This window comes from Schistocerca piceifrons, chromosome 4 (genome assembly GCF_021461385.2).
Source record: "Schistocerca piceifrons isolate TAMUIC-IGC-003096 chromosome 4, iqSchPice1.1, whole genome shotgun sequence".
In the NCBI taxonomy this organism is placed as follows: Eukaryota; Metazoa; Arthropoda; class Insecta; order Orthoptera; family Acrididae; genus Schistocerca; species Schistocerca piceifrons.
This window is the reverse complement of record NC_060141.1, coordinates 542,307,457-542,327,972: the sequence shown is the minus strand read 5'-3', so window position 1 is coordinate 542,327,972 and position 20,516 is coordinate 542,307,457. Positions and strand designations below refer to the sequence as shown.

The 20,516-nt window shown below is 42.8% G+C and overlaps 1 protein-coding gene across 1 annotated transcript in view; it reads right to left on the bottom strand.

Annotated features, from left to right (window-relative positions):
* The window catches only part of LOC124796422 (LIX1-like protein), a 333,315-nt gene that overhangs the window by 37,041 nt on the left and 275,758 nt on the right, over positions 1-20,516 (bottom strand). Inside the window, exon 3 of the mRNA XM_047260603.1 lies at positions 13,452-13,592. Within this exon, the coding sequence (XP_047116559.1) occupies positions 13,452-13,592 (141 nt within the window). The remainder of the gene's footprint in view (positions 1-13,451; positions 13,593-20,516) is intronic.

The window sequence follows — 20,516 nt, the reverse complement described above, 5'->3', positions numbered from 1 at the left end:
ATAGCCGGCCGCATAAAATCCCTCAGAAAACCCATGTCTAAAAACGAGAAAGACCAGAACATTGTTACGTAATCGAATGCCTCACTTAGGTAACACACCATCTTTTATTGTGAAGTAAAGACAAAGGCAGTGTGTTCAGCTGAATCTGAGATCGGTACTGATCTAGCCAGCTTTAAAATTACCCGTTAACGCAATATCGAAATTTATCTGGAAAAGAAGACATTTGTTATATGAGGCGGAGATGGAAGCTGCCAGAAAATATTCGTGATAATTCCGAGACGTACGCCATTTTGAGATAAGTTAACGTAAAAGTTGACACAGTCCGTACTTATATTCAAAAATACATTGGCGGCAATTAATCCATTAAAGACTTTGGTGAAGCTGTTTAGCTTCTATTAGTGTGATGTGGCTGTTTTCCAATTCCAAAGCTGAGTGGTCAGCTCGAAGCTTTGGAAATTTGCCAATGGCTGCAAAAGTGATATGCTGGTACCAGGCCTTTTCATATCGCATCCAGTGGACATGATCAGCAGAGGATGACATGGCGGTCGGTTGGCATCGCGCACCCCTCACTGATACGGGTAGAGGGTTCGCTTCTGGGAGGGAGGGATTCACACTGCTGATATATGCGCAATTAATTCTCGTGTTTACAACGTACATGACATCTGCGAATCGTGCGGGTGAACCTAAACTGACCGTCAGTATCGTCAGTGCGTCGATATACTGACCGTTTGGAGGCATGTACGTATTCTCAGTGCCTACTGAGCTTGTGTGGTCCACTGTCAATAGGTTGACTGTGCTTGCTTGCTCAGATGTTGACAGAGTTTAGATGAACCAATAAGGTTAGTGTGAACAATTTATATTTTCAGTTCGTCAAGCATATCATACCTCACATTCAATTTTTCAAACACGAAACAGTTTTAATAGGCCTACATAATGTAGTAATCGTACGACCACTTTGGGATGGTCAACGGAGATTTCACTGTGGCATCGCATTCTCTACTGGAAAATGGTGTTACCTTGCTGAATTATACTTCAGTGTGGAAAAATCTTTCTACTTCGGAAAGTACATCCACTATATATGCAAAGATGTTAGACGTCTGCAAAACACGTCAGCCTCATCAAATTATCACAGAATGTAAAAAAAAATTTACGTTAATTGTCTGAATATATCCTTGCAGGGCAGATATAACTGCTTCACAGGTTTCCATAACCATTTTGCTATCTGTGATAGCTGATATGACAGCACTGAACTTCAAGCATTCGAATGATCTACCTGCAGCTAGAGTTTTCAAAGCTATTACTAATCTCTCGTCCACTGCAACTGCTTCTCCACTGCGACCGCTTCTCTCATTAACGTATCTTCATCCCTATTTAATGTAGAATGAACATTAACAATTTGTCGTTCATTGGGGGTCTGATCCGTAAATAATTTGTGTAATATTTGAGTGTGTTCTTCTGCACTCAGACAGTAAATTAATACGTGAGAGATACGTATTTATTTTCAGCCTTTCTCATAAGCGTTTCCTCTTCGTTGTTTTGTTTTATTTCTTGCCAGTTATAGCCAATACAATTGCGGCACATGCTATCTTTTGGTGGTTCGACATCTTAACTTTGTAAAATCGCGTTGTCAAACTGACGATATCGACAATATTATTGATGCTGTGAAGATTGCTTCAATGTACTGAACCTGTGACAAACTAATATTATTAATAAATACGGATCGTGTGCAGGTCCTTCACTATTATGAAACAAGTGTGTACTTCGGTATATTTTATTCATTCTGAAGCTTTTTAATCAAAGGTGTTTTTTATTCATCTCTATCATTTTCCTTCTGTTGCAAAGTAATAATTTTCGGTGCAGCACCACTTTATTGATGTGTTAATGGTAACATCTTTAATGAATATTTTCTAACTTTATTTCGTAATTCATCCAGTGCGGTTGATTGAATCATATAAGAATGTTATTTTACATAATTAACTCAGTTATTTTATTAACATAAAAGAATGAACTTCACGTATTACAAATCAAATGACCTTACATTTAAGGAATCACAGCAATGTACCTTTAAAAATACAATGCGAGGATCACTTCATCAGGTCAGTCAATTTCTCAGTTCACTGACGGCAAGTGTAGTTCCTTGTCCAAAATGCTACATGCTTATTACATACAAAATCTTAGTTGCTATTCTAACGATAGTGTGCAACAACCCCTATCCCTTATTGATGAAAGCCACTAAGTTCTTGAATGAGTCTGTGATCATTATGAATTTTCATGAATAATGCTGTATGTACTGCTTAATGTATTTCGTTTATGACATTTCTTCTATTGACTTAAACAGTTACGTAATTAAGATTAAAATAATTTTTATCTTAATTACAGTAAGCTGATAACAATAGCCAAAATATGGTGATAACGGAAGTACATTAAGCGATCTAGACGGCATTATTTATTAAAAAAACCTTCACTTCTGCGCCTTGTTTAACAGTTACATGTACAGTCCAAGTTGGAAAGTATTTGCTTCAATGCTCCGCAAATTAAGTAGTCTTATTTCATACAGTTATTCTGACATAATGTTACATAATAACACAATATAATTAGCACTGATTTCCATGTACCTCTCAGTATTTCTTGTGCATCTTTAAATATGAATTAATCAGTTCCTAATTATTGGGTGTATAATTTATTATATAAACGATGAAATCTGTCCATTCAAATTGCTTCCAAATAACTGCATAATAAGTGAAATCAAAAGCAGATGATACAAAATTTCAAACGTCAAGTTCTGTAAAACAATAATTCCTAACTACATTGTAATAAACTGCAAAACGTAATCAGCACCTAAACAATACACCTTTGGAAAATACGATCTATGATGTAATGTTGATATATACTAGGTAACTAATGTCTGAAAGACAGTTAGTTTGTGAAGAGGTGCGCTGCAGCAGAAAATAGTCCAGGATGGACTAACGACAATATCATGAAAAAGACAGAGTGCTGCTATCCACAGAGAGGAAGCGGTTGGTCGGAGGCGGACACAATGAAGAGACTGCTAAACACTTAAGATTTCGAACCAAAAAGTCCTTTTTCGGAAATATGAAACACACACACACATGCACAAACGCGCGCGCGCGGCCACTATTCTGGCCACTGTGGCCCGACTCACAACTTTTGTTTAACTGTGTATGTTTTCTATACCCGAAGGAGGACGTTTTTGTCCGAAAGCTTAAATGTTTAGCAGTCTTCTCATTGTGCCTGTCTGCGAGTCAACGCTTCCTCTATGTGGTGAATAGCAACCTCTCCTTTTCGTAATACATTAACCGAAAGTGTCAGTGAAAGAAAGTGCTAAGCCCCACTTTAGTAGGGATTAGAATTATCACTTTACCCTCTGCCAGGCGCTTAAATGTGATTTTCAGAATATCCATGTAGATGCAGATGTAGAACTGTTGTATTTTCGAATGCACCACATTTAACTGAATATGTAAGATGCAAGATTTCAAACTACGCTCTTGCAGGTTAGCACTTTCTTCCGGTGACCCCTTCAATCCTGATAACACGTTCCATGTTACATGTTTAACAAACCCAAACAAATAATCAGAGAAGGTGTTAAGCAGAGTAGATTTTTCATTAATTTCGCTTCCGATTTCAGTCGCCTTTTGAATTCTCTCGAGACAACAAGTGTAGCCCTTCTGAAGTTCTCTTGGCGTTTTTTCATAAGGGCAGCACTATTCGTAATCCGAATCATCAAATTGTATCTTGTATTTACTTTTTATTTGTAGGCTTCACCTTTCAACTATACCCACAAACAAAAATCTAAAGCGGTAAGGTCCGTGAGAATTTCTGCTAATCCTTCTACCAGAGAATGTTAAGGTTTAGATATTGTGTCACTTGATGTCTTCCCCACCATACTGGAAGAATATGTCCTCTTAGCCAAAGGAGCCTCTTCCAGAAATGGTGGAAACTCATTTCCAAAAAAGCTTACATAACGGGACGCGTTAAGGTAATACAAAAGGCCCAATCAACTGGTCGTATATCATATCACACCACACATTTACAGGTAAGCGTACCTGAAAATGTGTCTCCGCAAAGCCATGCGGGTTTCCTTGGACCCCTGATGAGAGTTACGAATGTTGTTGATATCGTCACAAGAATGTTGCTTCACCAGTACACAGTATTAATGGGATTACTCAGCGATATGCAACTAGCTAACGACAGAATTCCAATCGTCTACCTTCACCTGCATCTTTAAGATACTGAATCCACTGTAAATGAGAGGGATACAGGCCTTGTATACGTGATATCCGTGATATTCTTACAATGCGCAACAAAATTAAATGATCACTTTTTATAAACTCCTTAAATGCCCCCTCTACTATGCACAAGTTTGAAATTCGGCTCAAAAGTGCGTAAAACCTTCCTCTGTAACTGTGGAGAAGAGTAGCGCCCTGTGAAGTCACCCACCGGCTAACCGATGCCTCAAACAGTAAGGTGTCGACATTTGCGAAGAAAAGGCCACAGCTTTGAAGTTCATGTGAGCTGTCAGGTGGGTTAATGATGTTACTTACATTGGCAACAAACTTCATCATATTTCTGCCCAACGAAACTGTGGACGTGTCACATGATGGGTAGGCCCTGACATCCTCTCCTGCCCTCATTTCAGTGGTGTTACACTTCAGTGGTGTTGCAACCCTGTAGAGTCCTTAGGGTTTAGTTGAGACGCACAACGCATATTTGTCAAGAACGTCGTCCTGTTGTTCGTCGCACAGGGAACTGCCGTTTTCGTATGCGAGATGCGTGGGAATCAACTCGGAAAGGAATGGGTGGTATCATTTGCGTCCATCATGCCACCCCCTTAGGCCCTTTCGTGTCGATTCTGAATGGCCGAGTGTCTCAAATGTTTTCCTCGGTCACCCATAATAAAACCACGCGATTTCACCGCTGGGTGTCGCGGTTCTGATCTCCATTGGAAAGACGTCAAAATAAGGGGTGAAATGTGGGTAAGAGAGGATGTCACGGCCTACCCGTCGTGTGACATGTCCACGGTGATGCTGAGAAGAATTGTGGTGAATTTTGGTGCCAATGTGCCATTATTAAACCACCTTACACCTCATATGAACTTTGAGCTCTGGCCTTTTTTTTTCTTTTTTTGCATGTGTCGACACCTTGCTGTTTGAAGTGTTGTCGAGTCGCCGGGCGCCATGCTTTTGCACCAATACAGAGGAAGCTTTTGGGCACCTTTGAGCCATCTTTCAAACTTACGCGCTCCCATGCAAGACAATTGCGGGGTTTCGAGAAAGTGAACCATTAATTTCGTTGCGGTGAGTGTCTGTTGAACATGAACAAGTGTAGCAATTCGGCGTGTGCTTGCTGAAAGAGTTTGATTTCCACGTTCAGACGAAATACCCTATGATCAAAAATATCCAGACACCCCTATGTAAAGCGCAGTTGACGACCAGCTGTCATGAGAGGCAGAGCCGTCGTTATGAAAAAAGACGGGAAGTACTGCACTGGAGAAGAAGTAACGGCATAATGGGTCGGTTATGAGAGATAAGTGACTCCCAATGTGGATTTCTCATTAGATATCACCTACTAAACCTATCATGGACATTTCAATCCTTCTGAAACTGTTGGTGATGCGATTGGGAAGTGGAGATGCGAAGGAACAACCACAGCTAAACCGATAGCAGGTAGACTTGATGTACTGACGGAAAGAGACCATCGTACTACCAACAGCCCAGTTACCACAATGACTGTGCATAGGGAGTTAAAAAGAATGTGGTACAGTTGTCGAGATGCACCTCATAATGCGTATCTTTCTCTGGTCTGTGCTAAGCGATACTTGAGATTGAAGAGGGATGCCACTGGATAGTGTGAGACTGGAAAGAGTGATCTGGAGAGATGAATCATACTATACCCCGGGCAATCCGATTGAAGGGTTTGGGTTTGCGAATGCCTGGAAACATATATCTTCCATCATGTGTAGTGCCAACAATGGAGTACGAAAGTCAAGCGTTACAATACACTATGTGATCAAAAGTATCAGGATACCAAGCTGAAAATGACTTACAAGTTCGTGGCGCCCTCCATCGGAAACGCTGGAATTCAATATGGTGTTGTCCTACCCTTAGCCTTGGCGACAGCTTCCAATCTCGCAGGCATACGTTCAATCAGGTGCTGGAAGGTTCTTGCGGAATGGCAGCCCATTCTTCACGGAGTGCTGCACTGAGGAGAGGTATCGATGTCGGTCGGTAAGGTCTGGCACAAAGTCGGCGTTCCAAAACATCCCAAAGGTGTTGCATAGGATTCTGTGCAGGCCAGTCCATTACATGGATGTTATTATCGTGTCAGCACTCCGCCACAGGCCGTCCTGTATGAACGGGTGCTCGATCGTGATGAAAGATGCAGTCGCCATCTCCGAATTGCTCTTCAACAGTGGGAAGCATGAAGATGCTTAATACATCAATCTAGGCCTGTGCTGTGATAGTGCCACGCAAAACAACAAGGAGTGGAAGCCCCCTCTACGAAAAACGCAACCACACCATAACACCACAGACTCCGAATATTACTGTCGGCACTACACACGCTGGCAGATGACGTTCACAGGGCATTCGCCATACCCACACCCTGCCATCGGATCGACATTGTGTACCGTGATTTGTCACTCCACACAACGTTTACCAACTGTTCAATCGTCCAATGTTTACGCTCCTTACACCAATCGAGGTGTCGTTTGCCATTTACCGGCGTGATGTGTGGCTTATGAGCAGCTGCTCGACCATGAAACCCATGTTTTTTCACCTCATACCTGTCATAGAACTTGCAGTGGATCCTGATGCAGTTTGAAATTCCTGTGTGATGGTCTGGATAGATGTCTGCCTGTTACACATTACGACCCTCTCCAACTGTCGGCGGTCTCTGTCAGTCAACAGACGAATTAGGTCTGTACGCTTTTGTGCTGTACGTGTCCCTCCACGTTCCCACTTCACTATTTCATCGGAAACAGTGGACCTAGGGATGTTTAAGAATGTGGAAATCTCGCGTACAGACGTATGATACAAGTGACTTCCAATCACATGACCACGTTAGAAGTCCGTGAGTTGCGCGGAGCGCCCCATTCTGCTTTCTCACGATCTCTAATGACTATTGAGGTCGCTGATATGGAGTACCTGGCAGTGGTTGGCAGCACAATGTACCTAAGATTAAAAACGTATGTTTTTGGGGATGTCCGGATACGTCTGTTTACACAGTGTGTGTAGGACTTCTTCGTGGTTAGGCTAAAGGAAATGGTTAATGCCCAGGGATATGAACATATTTTACAGGAGCAGAGGAACAACTCGAAGACGATGATCGTTCTTATCAGCGCCACAATGCACTCTGTCATAAGGGTTATCTGTGAGTTAGTGCTACGTGGACAATGACATCCCTGAAATGGACTGGCCGGCCCATAGTCAGGGCATGAACTCAGTGGAGTACCTTTGGGCTGGAATGAGGAACTTCGATTTCTGTCCAGAACCCAGTGTCCAACAACACTGTCTTCTCTGGTTTCCGCACTGGTGGAAGATGGGCTACCATTCCGCTACAGACATTCAGACACATCACGCAAAATGCCCTCCTCAAGAGTTTAAGCCATCATAAAAGGCGAGGGCTGGACACCCCCCCCCATAATTAATGTCCGCTAATCGACGTCCGGATAAAAGAACGAACACATATATCATTCCGTACGAGCTCTGTTTCCCTTATTTTATCGTGGTGATCGTTTCTCCCGATGAAAGTCGGTGTCAACAAAATATTTTCGCATTCGGAGGAGAAAGTTGGTGATTGGAATTTCGCGAGGAGATTCCGCCGCAACGGAAAACGCCTTCGTTTTAATGATGTCCGCACCAAATCCTGCATCACTTCAGTGACACTCTCTCCCCTGCTCGCGGTAATATAAAACTTGCTGCCCTTCTTTGAACTTTTTCTGAGTACTCTGTCAATTGTATCTGGTAAGTATCCCACACCGCTCAACAGTATTCTAAAAGAGGACGAACAAGCATAGTGTAGGAGTCTCCTTAGTAGATCTGTTATAGTTTCTAAGTGTCCTGCTAATAAAACGCTATCTTTGGTTAGCTTTCCCCACAACATCTTCTATGTGTTCCTTCCAATTTAAGTTGTTCGTAATTGTAATTCCTAGGTATTTAGTTGAATTTACGGCCTTTAGATTTGACTGATTCATTGTGTAACCGACGTTTAACAGATTCCTTTCAGCACTCCTGTGGATGACCTCACACTTCTCCTTATTTGGGGTCAACTGCGAATTTTCGCACCATTCAGATATCTTTTCTAAAACTTTTGCAGTTTGTTTTTGTCTTATGATGGCTTTATTAGTCAATAAACGATCTGTAAACAACAGAAGACGGCTGCTCAGATTGTATCCAAAATCGTTTATATAGATAAGGAACAGCAAAGAGCCTATAACACTACCTTGGGGAACACCAGGAATCACTTTTGTTTTACTCCATGGGTTTCCGTCAGTTACTACGAACTTTGATCTTTCTGACAGGAAATCAGTCTCACCCAGTTAAGTGAAATCACGAGTAAATACTCTTGTATCTCGTACTACGCTGCTGTCTATAAGCAACAGCAGGGTATCTAATTACAAAGCTCGTACACAAATTCTGTATCGGCGTACTCGGCATTTGTAAATAGTGCGGCATACTAAAACGGTATAGTAGAAGTGGTCAGTACATCGAAATCACAGTTGAAGAAAACAGTTACTTAATTTCAGGCATTGCTGTTGTTGTGGTCTTCAGTCCTGAGACTGGTTTGATGCAGCTCTCCATGCTATTCTATCCTGTGCAAGCTTCTTCATCTCCCAGTACTTACTGCAACCTACATCCTTCTGAATCTGCTTAGTGTATTCATCTCTTGGTCTCCCTCTACGATTTTTACCCTCCACACTGCCCTCCAATGGTAAATTTGTGATCCCCTGATGCCTCAGAACATGTCCTACCGACCGGTCCCTTCTTCTTTTCAAGTTGTGCCACAAACTTCTCTTCTCGCCAATTCTATCCAATACCTCCTCATTAGTTATGTGATCTACCCATCTAATCTTCCGCATTCTTCTGTAGCACCACATTTCGAAAGGTTCTATTCTCTTCTTGTCCAAACTATTTATCTTCCATGTTTCACTTCCATACATGGCTACACTCCATACAAATACTTTCAGAAACGACTTCCTGACACTTAAATCTATACTCGATGTTAACAAATTTCTCTTCTTCAGAAACGCTTTCCTTGCCATTGCCAGTCTACATTTTATATCCTCTCTACTTCGACCATCATCAGTTATTTTGCTCCCCAAATAGCAAAACTCCTTTACTACTTTAAGTGTCTCATTTCCTAATCTAATTCCCTCAGCATCACCCGACTTAACTCGACTACATTCCATTATCCTCGTTTTATTTTTGTTGATGTTCATCTTATACCATCCTTTCAAGACACTGTACATTCCGTTCAACTGCTCTTCCAAGTCCTTTGCTGTCTCTGACAGAACTGCAATGTCATCGGCGAACCTCAAAGTTTTTATTTCTTCTCCATGGATTTTAATACATACTACGAATTTTTCTTTTGTTTCCTTTACTGCTTGCTCAATATACAGATTGAATAACATCGGGGAGAGGCTACAACCCTGTCTCACTCCCTTCCCAACCACTGCTTCCCTTTCATGTCCCTCGACTCTTATAACTGCCATCTGGATTCTGTACAAATTGTAAATAGCCTTTCGCTTCCTGTATTTTACCCCTGCCACCTTTAGAATTTGAAAGAGAGTATTCCAGTCAACATTGTCAAAAGCTTTCTCTAAGTCTACAAATGCTAGAAATGTAGGTTTGCCTTTCCATAATCTTTCTTCTAAGACAAATCGTAGAGTCAGTATTGCCTCACGTGTTCCAACATTTCTACGGAATCCAAACTGATCTTCCCCGAGGTCGGATTTTACCAGTTTTTCCATTCGCCTGTAACGAATTCGCGTTAGTATTTTGTAGACATGACTTATTAAACTGATAGTTCGGTAATTTTCACATCTGTCAACACCTGCTTTCTTTGGGATTGGAATTATTATATTCTTCTTGAAGTCTGAGGGTATTTCGCCTGTTTCATACATCTTGCTCACCAGATGGTAGAGTTTTGTCAGGACTGGCTCTCCCACGGCCGTCAGTAGTTCCAATGGAATATTGTCTACTCCGGGGGCCTTGTTTCGACTCAGGTCTTTCAGTGCCCTGTCAAACTCTTCACGCAGTATCGTATCTCCCATTTCATCTTCATCTACATTCTCTTCCATTTCCATAATATTGTCCTCAAGTACATCGCCCTTGTATAGACCCTCTATATACTCCTTCCACCTTTCTACTTTCCCTTCTTTTCAGGCATAGCTTCACAAATTGAACTTCAAAAGAAAAATGACAATGACAAAAAATAATCCCAAAATGTTTTAATCGATTTAGTGTGTACTACCACCTCCTAAGATATTTACTCTTCCTCCTGGGGTGTGGAGGGGTGTGGCTGTACGGTGGGTGAATGATCGCTTTGGAGTCGAACGCCGATACGAAGCACAGTAACAGAACTACCACACTGATAAAGTGAATAAATCTTTTTGTAAGTTGATGAAAAAATGTTTTAGTTGCTTTTCGTGAAATAGTTGGGGATTATACAGGGTGAAAAGTATTTAAACCGACAAATTCTGGGAGGTTGTAGGGGACATCAATACAAATATTTTTCCCTAATGTCATTTTTTCGTATGAGGAGTATTTAAACCGGTAGAGGAAGATTTCTCTGGCGACAAATTAGTTAAAGCAAGAAAAAAGCCCAGAGGAGACATATCTGGGGATCGAGCAGGCCATGGTACAGGACCACCTCTGCCAATCCACGTTTCTGGGAACCGTCGGTTCAGGAATCGACGCACATAACGACTGAAATGTGCCGGCGCCCCGTCATGTCGGAACCACATGGGTTGTCCTGTGGGGAGCGGGACGTTTTCCAGCAATTTCGGCAATGCTCTGGCGAGAAAATTGTAATAGTGCCTGCCATTTAATGGCCTAGGTAGCAGATACGGACCAATTAAACAGTCCCCAACAACACTGACCCGCACATTAACGAAGAACCGCACTTGATGAGCGCTAGTAACTGTGGCATGTGGGTTATCCTCACTCCAAACATGCGGATTGTGCATGTTGAAGACTCCATCACGCCCGAACGTTGCTTCATCGGTAAACAACACGCAGGATGGAAATGTAGGATGCATTTCACAGCGTCCCAGGTACCACTGCGAAAACTGTGCTCTGGATGGATAATCATCTGGTTTCAGGTTGTGGACACGCTGTAAGTGAGATGTACGTAACACTTGCTCTCGAAGGACTGTTCTTTGCACGAGTGCTGATTGAAGGATTCCGCTCCACACGCTGCAAGACAGCTTCCTCAAATTGCAGCGTTCTTACTGTGCGACGGCGTCCCTGTCCAGGTAATCTGCTAAATGACCCGGTCTCACGCAGACGTCGGTACACAGCAGCAAATGTCGCATGATGCGGGATACGGCGATTAGGATATTATTGTTGATAAACCCGCTGCGCAGCTCGTCCGTTGTGGTGCGCTACGTAGTACCCACCAAGCATGTCAGTGTACTCACTCCAGGTGTATCGCTCCATTAGTAAACAGAAACAATGCACTACTACACTGGTGGACAGCAGTTGTCTACAACTGAAGAGCGTAATGCGCCCTCTAACAACTGAACTAGACTTGGCCACTGTTTCTATGTTTCGATACAGTGTATCGATACGTGGAACTGTTTCAGTGTTTCGGAACGGCTGTGGTCCACTGTTTCGAAACAGTGGTGTTTCCATTCCGCCCCTGCCTCGGATAACCGGACCAGATTCGATCTCGATCGAGACACAGAAACTGTATCGTTGTTTCAAAATAAGGCTGTTTCAGTCCACCTGTGCTTGGAACGGACTAATTGTATCGAAACAGGGACGTTTCATTCCGCTCTGTGTCGGACGAGATTCGGGCTCGGCACAGGTACTGAAACACAACATACCACTTCATGAAACACATTCAAGAGTGTCGAAATCTTTTTGACAAGAAATAGCATGAAGCTTAAGATACCCGAAAATAAAGCTTCGTTTCTAGCCGACTGTCCTATTCCGAAATGGTGTAACATCTGGTGTATAAACACTAACAAAACAATAAAACAACGCATACTATTCACATTCAAAATAATAAATATGTGAAAATCATTTAGTTAAATTACACTTTTTTTTAACATACGATTCTCTGTTCATGTGCAATAATCATATTATGAAACGCAAGTAAGCCTACAACATTTTGAATAAAAAAGGCGTAGAGTGACAGTTATTAGACATATACATAAATTTGATGTAGGTATAATTGCAAGCAATCTGTTTGACATATCACTGATAGTGTAATGGTGAACGGGAAAGGCTGGGAAGCATGGTGAATTTATAGTAACGGCTCAAAACACCCTGAAAGACAACATTTCTTCTGTTAAATTTTGTTATTTATTCGAATTATTTGGCGTTATTTGTGAGTCTACAGTCACTGTGCCTATTATCCACAATGATTCCCTTTGTGTGCATGGAAATCAGCAGGATGGGTATGTTACCCATATTAACGGAATGTGGGAATCCCAGTAGCACATCCGTTGTTTCTGCAGTTTGCTCCCACCTTCAGTTCCGTTCGTGGTGGTTCTTCTATCTTCAGCTACGGCTGTCCTCAGCCAATTTGAAAAGTGTGAAAGTCACACGACACGAAAGCAGCGCATTTGCTGCAGGAAATACGAAACTACCAAGACACCTAAGTGATGGTTTCATACTTTCTGCGATACGATTAGCGCTCTCGTACCTCCTTTGTGTTTATATGGACATACTTATACAGTAGACATTCAAGATGATAAAATGTGTAGGGATATTAGATTACAAAACACAAACTGTTTCACTGTTTCGAAACAGCGTATCGAAACATTACATCGTACTGTTCCATTTGGTTCGAAACAGTTACGTGTTTCAGTTTGCCCATCTCTAAACTGAACATCGTAACACGGCCTCTAACAAGTGAAGAGCGTAATACGGCCTCCACCGGTTTAAATAATCCTCATAGGAAAAAATGACTTTAGGGAAAAATATTTGTTTTGATGTCCCCTAGAACCTCCCAGAGTTTGTCGGTTTAAATACTTTTCACCCTGTATACCGTCTGTATAAGTTTGACCCTTGGAGTATGACGAGTGTTAGGAAATTCAATGACGACGCGTCGGCCTCGAACGATATGTCCATATTTTCAAACTACACAACAGGCGGCGCTTCCACGGTCGAATCACACACGGGCGAAGTTTGAGGCAGAAGCAGATGCCGTGAAGCAGAGGACAGCCAGACGTGAAATAAGAAGAAGAGACGGCGGGGACTGACCTTGAAGGAGGCGCGCGCCTCCGCGACCGCCTTCTCGATGAAGTCGTCGGAGATGCGGCGCGACGGGTGCTCGTTGAACACGGAGTTCATGAGCGCGATCTTGGCCGCGCTGCGCCGCGCCTCCGCTTTCGTCGGGCAGTTCTGCAACACAAGAGAAAGGCATCGTCAGCGCTGCTGCCTGGGCGCCGCGCCGCTAGCCGGGGCGCTGTCCTCGCTGGCGTACTGCTGTTCACACGCGCCTCTGCTCCTGTGCATCTTCACGTTTTCTTGGAGCAACGAATGATCCAGTGTGTCCACAGAAACATTATTTCTTCACCTAAAGTTACGACTGTATACCTTTCGGCCATTCCATACAGATTTTTTACTTAAACCTGGTGATCAAAAAGTCAGTATAAATTTGAAAACTTAATAAACCACGGAATAATATAGATAGAGAGGTAAAAATTCACACACATTCTTGGAATGACATGGAGTTTTATTAGAACCAAAAAAAGTTCACAAAATGTCCGACAGATGGCGCTAACCGCTACATCTACATCTACATCTACATTTATACTCCACAAGCCACCCAACGGTGTGTGGCGGAGGGCACTTTACGTGCCACTGTCATTACCTCCCTTTCCTGTTCCAGTCGCGTATGGTTCGCGGGAAGAACGACTGTCTGAAAGCCTCCGTGCGCGCTCGAATCTCTCTAATTTTACATTCGTGATCTCCTCGGGACGTATAACTAGGGGGAAGCAATATATTCGATACCTCATCCAGAAACGCACCCTCTCGAAACCTGGCGAGCAAGCTACACCGCGATGCAGAGCGCCTCTCTTGCAGAGTCTGCCACTTGAGTTTATTAAACATCTCCGTAACGCTATCACGGTTACCAAATAACCCTGTGACGAAACGCGCCGCTCTTCTTTGGATCTTTTCTATCTCCTCCGTCAAACCGATCTGGTACGGATCCCACACTGATGAGCAATACTCAAGTATAGGTCGAACGAGTGTTTTGTAAGCCACCTCCTTTGTTGATGGACTACATTTTCTAAGCACTCTCCCAATGAATCTCAACCTGGTACCCGCCTTACCAACAATTAATTTTATATGATCATTCCACTTCAAATCGTTCCGCACGCATACTCCCAGATATTTTACAGAAGTAACTGCTACCAGTGTTTGTTCCGCTATCATATAATCATACAATAAAGGATCCTTCTTTCTATATATTCGCAATACACTACATTTGTCTATGTTAAGGGACTGTGACGGGTGAGAGGTATGCCGGTATGTTACAGAATCGCATCACCTCCAGCCTGGCTGATAAACACCTGCTGGAACGTACGATGTTTATGCAGGATGGCACTCCACCCCATATTGCTAGACGCGTGAAAGATCTCTTGCGCGCGTCGTTTGGTGATGATCGTGTGCTCAGCCGTCACTTTCGTCATGCTTGGCCTCCCAGGTCCCCAGACCTCAGTCGGTGCGATTATTGGCTTTGGGGTTACCTGAAGTCGCAAGTGTATCGTGATCGACCGACATCTCTAGGGATGCTCAAAGACAACATCCGACGCCAATGCCTCACCATAACTCCGGACATGCTTTACAGTGCTGTTCACAACATCATTCCTCGACTACAGCTATTGTTGAGGAATGATGGTGGACATATTGAGCATTTCCTGTAAAGAATACCATCTTTGCTTTGTCTTACTTTGTTATGCTAATTATTGCTATTCTGATCAGATGAAGCGCCATCTGTCGGACATTTTCTGAACGTTTGTATTTTGTGGTTCTAATAAAACCCCATGTCATTCCAAGCATGTGTGTCAATTTGTACCCCTCTATCTACATTATACCGTGATTTATTCAGTTTTCAAATTTATACTGACTTTTTGATCACCCAGTATTTACTTCATCAGCTTTCTTCGCCCGTTTAGAATTTTCGTAATTGGTTTCTCTTTCAGAAATTTTCTCCAGCTTCACTAACACATATTGGAAGTCTGAACTGCCTCTTATTCTTAGTACCATATCAGGTTTCGTATGTAAGAACTTCCATGAACTAATCATACAATTCGTCATATAAGAGCACTGGGTATTTTAACTTTGACATTTATTTAGAAAAGCCTTTTAAAGTAAATATTTCAGCCGAAGCAAGAGGTCAAAATACCTCGACTCTGGTGATTAATCTTACTTAAAAATTAATAACTATCAATTAATTAAAACATCGATAAAGCTACATCGATAAACTGCAGTAGTTTACAAGAAAAACGCCATTTGCGTGCTACACATAAATTTTTTTTTTATTTTACTTGTGTGCCTAGCCACATATCGCCTCTTTAAAAAAGCGTTTTCAGTGGGTTTCCTGAAATATTACACGATTTTTTCGTTGTCACAAATTCGTTATCGACTTAAAAACAGTTCATGGAATTTTTTGTAATAGAATGGAAATGTACTCGCAGTAAAGCGTCTAAATCATTGTCTAAAAACCATGCAGCTTTCCCATATGTCGAAAACCGGTTGAAAGCTTGCACACACAAGTACAGTACAGAAGGCAAGCATGCACGGAGGAGGAGTTGGGGTTCGGTTGTTTGGGGGAGGAGACCAAACAGCGAGGTCATCGGACTCCTCTGATGAAGGAAGGACGGGGAAGGAAGTCGGCCGTGTCCTTTCAAAGGAACCATCCCGGCATTTACCTGGAGCAATTAAGGGAAATCACGGAAAGCCTAAATCAGGATGGCCGGACGCGAGATTGGACCGTCGTCCTCTCGAATGTGAGTCCAGTGTGCTAACCACTGCGCCACCTCGCTAGGAAAAGAGGAGATCAGTGTTTGACGTCCCATCGACAACGATGTCATTAGAGATGGAGCACATGCTCGTATTACGGAAGGACAGAGAAAGAAATCAGCCGTGCCATTACACAGGAACCTTCCCGGAATTCCCTTAAGCGATTTAGGAAAATCACGGAAAACCTATATCAGGATGGCCAGACGCAGGTTTGAACCATCGTCCTCCCGAATGCGAGTCTAGCCGGCCAGAGTGGCCGAGCGGTTCTAGGCGCTACAGTCAGGAACCGCCCGACCGCTACGGTCGCAGGTTCGAATCCTGCCTCGGGTATGGATGTGTGTGATGTCCTTAGGTTAGTTAAGTTTAATTAGTTCTAAGTTCTAGGCGACTGATGACCTCAGAAGTTAAGTCGCATAGTGCTCAGAGCCATTTGAACCAATCACAATACGAAAAGCGTCTCACAAAAAATGGTTCAAATGGCTCTGAGCACTATGGGACTTAACAGCTGTGGTCATCAGTCCCCTAGAACTTAGAACTACTTAAACCTAACTAACCTAAGGACATCACACACATCCATGCCCGAGGCAGGATTCGAACCTGCGACCGTAGCAGTCCCACGGTTCCGGACTGCGCGCCTAGAACCGCGAAGCGTCTCACAGTACTGCTATTTTCCTTCTCTTGTTCTCCGTGTGATATTGTATTCTTTACCTTGTCCTACATTAAAGTGTAACCTTTGTACAGAATGTAATTTAACAGTTTCAAAAATAATTGAATCAGATTAAATCACAAACGAATGCTTCACGGACCTCCCCATTCTTAGTACACAAGTTCAAGCACGTGCAGGCTTGAACGCTTACACAATCGTGCAAAATCGAAATTCGATCAAGCATCAAGCTGCCTGCACAATCCTGACGCTTACGCAAATTGATCCTATACACACACAAGTATGTTACTGCAAGCACGCTTGTTTATGCGTACTTGAGAAGCATGGAGTTTTGTGTGGAGCTACATGAAGGTAGGTTATGGAATGTGGATGCAGAAAGTAAGAAGCTATAAAAATATTTCACCACCTTCCTTCTGAATTAAAGATATTAGCGAGTAATGAAAATCTTAAACGCAGATGGTAAATTAGGACGTGGTTGGGTTACATTGATCAAATATTGTTGTAGATTAAGATTTAAATAAACCTGAGTTCCATAAATGGCCAGCATGTAGATTACAGCGAATCGTCGCGGAAATGAACCACGAAACATATAAACGAAGCACAGTTACTTACAAAATAAAAGTGGAAATTATAGAACCGCTGTGTTTATTATCACCAAGCATATCAATGTTACCACTTAATAATAGGCACAACCACTATCTGTTCAAATGGCTCTGAGCACTATGGGACTTAACATCTGAGGTCATCAGTCCCCTAGAACTTAGAACTACTTAAACCTAACTAACCTAAGGACATCACACACATCCATGCCCGAGGCAGGATTCGAACCTGCGACCGTAGCAGTCGCGCGGTTCCGGACTGCAGCGCCTAGAACCGCGTGGCCACCGCGGTCGGCAACCACTATCTGTGATTTCCTTTATTGACAATAGGTAATTTATCTGAGATTATTATTTTACTGTCAGGCAGTTAACGTTCAGATACATTTTAAATAGCAACGAGAATAACGGTGAACAGTGAAACAGTACTATGATGTAACGACAAATGACCACAGGTACACTTGCGACTAGTCGACAGACAGAACATTTTCGGGCCTTCTTCGAACTCACACTGAGCTGATATGTGTATCTGTAAGACCGTGAAATCGGTGTTCCGATTTTTATTGTGCAGGTAAGTAACGTGGAGCAAGAGCCTGAACAGGCCAGAGGATAGCTGCCTTGTTCTGGGTCTTGCTCTAGTCATTTACCTCTGGCGTTCTACAAGAGCGCAGGTGATTCTTGTCGTACACAGATCCAGTCACGTGGCATCCCCTTCCACAAAAATGCACTCGGTGTTCAAACTGTGACACACTTGAGGAGGAAATAGTGTTTCCAAAGATTTACGACTTCATCGTCAGGAGATGATATACAAAAGGTGTCGATATATGCCTCTTATGTTGCATTCTGCACAACTGTAGGTGGATTGACGTAGTCTAGGAGGTGTGTGTGTGTGGTGGGGGGGGGGGGGAGGGGGGGAAGGCACGATTGTTATAAACAAATGCAAATATCGTCAATGAAGGAAGTCCAACTGACTGGTGCAATAACTGGAACTTGGTTGTTTACATGTACCTCATGTAGCACTCCATTTATCTTTGTAACACAATAAATTATTTAATAAATATGTACATGTAGTATATACTGAAGCGCGAAACAAACTATCATAGGCATGCGTATTCAAATACAACTGTCATAGGCATGCGTCTTCAAATACGGAGATATGTAAACAGGCAGAATACGTCGCTGCGGTCGGCAATGCCTATATAAGACACAAGTTCAACACAAACCAAAACACTGCATCAAAACAAGTGTTCAGTTCTTAGTACTGTGAAATGTGGAAAACAAAAACCTCACGTGGCAGTTATAAGAAGAGGAACAACAACAAAAATAGAACATAACATGTAGAAAACTGTCCACATAACCTTCCACTGAAGATGTCTTGCAGAGAACAAAGGCGAAAAGCGTATGGCACGAAAATTGTGTTTCATTCAATTGTAGTTATATAGTCCAAAAGTAAAAATTATCAATATACCATAATAACACAGCAACTGTCTGGCGGCGTTGTTACATTAGTTACTGCTGCTAAAACAGCAGGTTCTCAAGATTTAAGTAAGTTTGAACGCGGTGTCATAGACGGCACACGAGCGATGGAACACAGCACCTCCGAAATAGTGATGAAATGGGGTTTTCCCGTACGACCATTTCACTAGTGTACCGTGAATAATACGAATCCGGTGGGACATCAGATCTCCGACATCACTGCGGTCGGAAAAAGATCTCGCAAGAACGGGACCAACGGCGACTGAAGAGAATCGTTCAACGTATCAGAAGTGCAACCCTTCCGCAAACTGCTGCAAATTTCAATGCTGGGCCATCAACGAGTGTCAACGTGTGAACTATTCAACGAAACTTGATATGGGCTTTCGGAGCCGAAGTCCCATTCGTGAATCCTTGAGGACTGCACGACACAGAACTTTACGTCTCGCCTGGGCCCGTCAACACCGACATTGAAGTGTTGATGACTAGAAACATGTTGCCTGGTCGGACGAGTCTCGTTTCAAATTGTATCGAGCGGATGGACGTTACGGGAATGGAGACAACCTCATGAATCCACGGATCCTGCATGTCAGCAGGGGACTGTTCAAGCTGGTGGAGGCACCGTTATGGTGTGTGGTGTGTGCAGTTGGAGTGATATGACACCCATAATACGTCTAGACACGACTCTGATAGGTGACTTGTACGTAAGCATCCTGTCTGATCACCTGCATCCGTTCATGTTCATGGTGCATTCCGACGGATTTGCGCAATTCCAGCTGGAAAATACGACACCTCACACGCCAGAATTGATACTGAGTGGCTCCAGGAACACTTTTCTGAGTTTAAACACTTCAGCTGGCCACCAGACTCCCCAGACATGAAAATTATTGAGCATATCTGGCATGCCTTGCAACGTGCTGCTCAGAAGAGATTTCCAGCCCCTCGTAGATTTACAGGTAGATGGACAGTCTTGCAGGATTCATGGAGTCAGTACCCTCCACCACTAACTTCAGATGTTAGTCGACTCCATGCCGCGTCATGTTGCGGCACTTCCGCGTGCTCGCAGCGGGCGTATACGATGTTAGTCAGGTGTACGAGTTTCTGTTTCTTTGGTTCCTCATTGTTTAAGTAAACTTCCGTTAATACAATAAGATAGGCGACAGACCATGACACGTACAACATTTAGCTTGTTTCATTTATATGTCTATAATATAATTTGCAATGATGTGATTCATAGTAAATAAAAGAAACTAGTTGCAGTTAATGTACTAATCACTTATCTTTGTACTTGATGTAAATACATTTACATGTTTGATATGTATAAGAACACGTAAAAAGTGAAAAAGAAAAGTTTAATGCCTCATGTGAACTGAAGAACACATGCAAAAAATGTATTGTCTGATCGCATGTATCCGGACGCCCCTACGTAATGCGGAACTGACCGGTAGATGTCACGAGAGGTGGGTGCCTATATAAAAGGAGGTGGGAAGTACTGTGTTGTCGGTAGAGCAGCAGTGACAGCACACTGCGTCGGTCAGGGGAGGTCAGTGACTTCCAACGTGG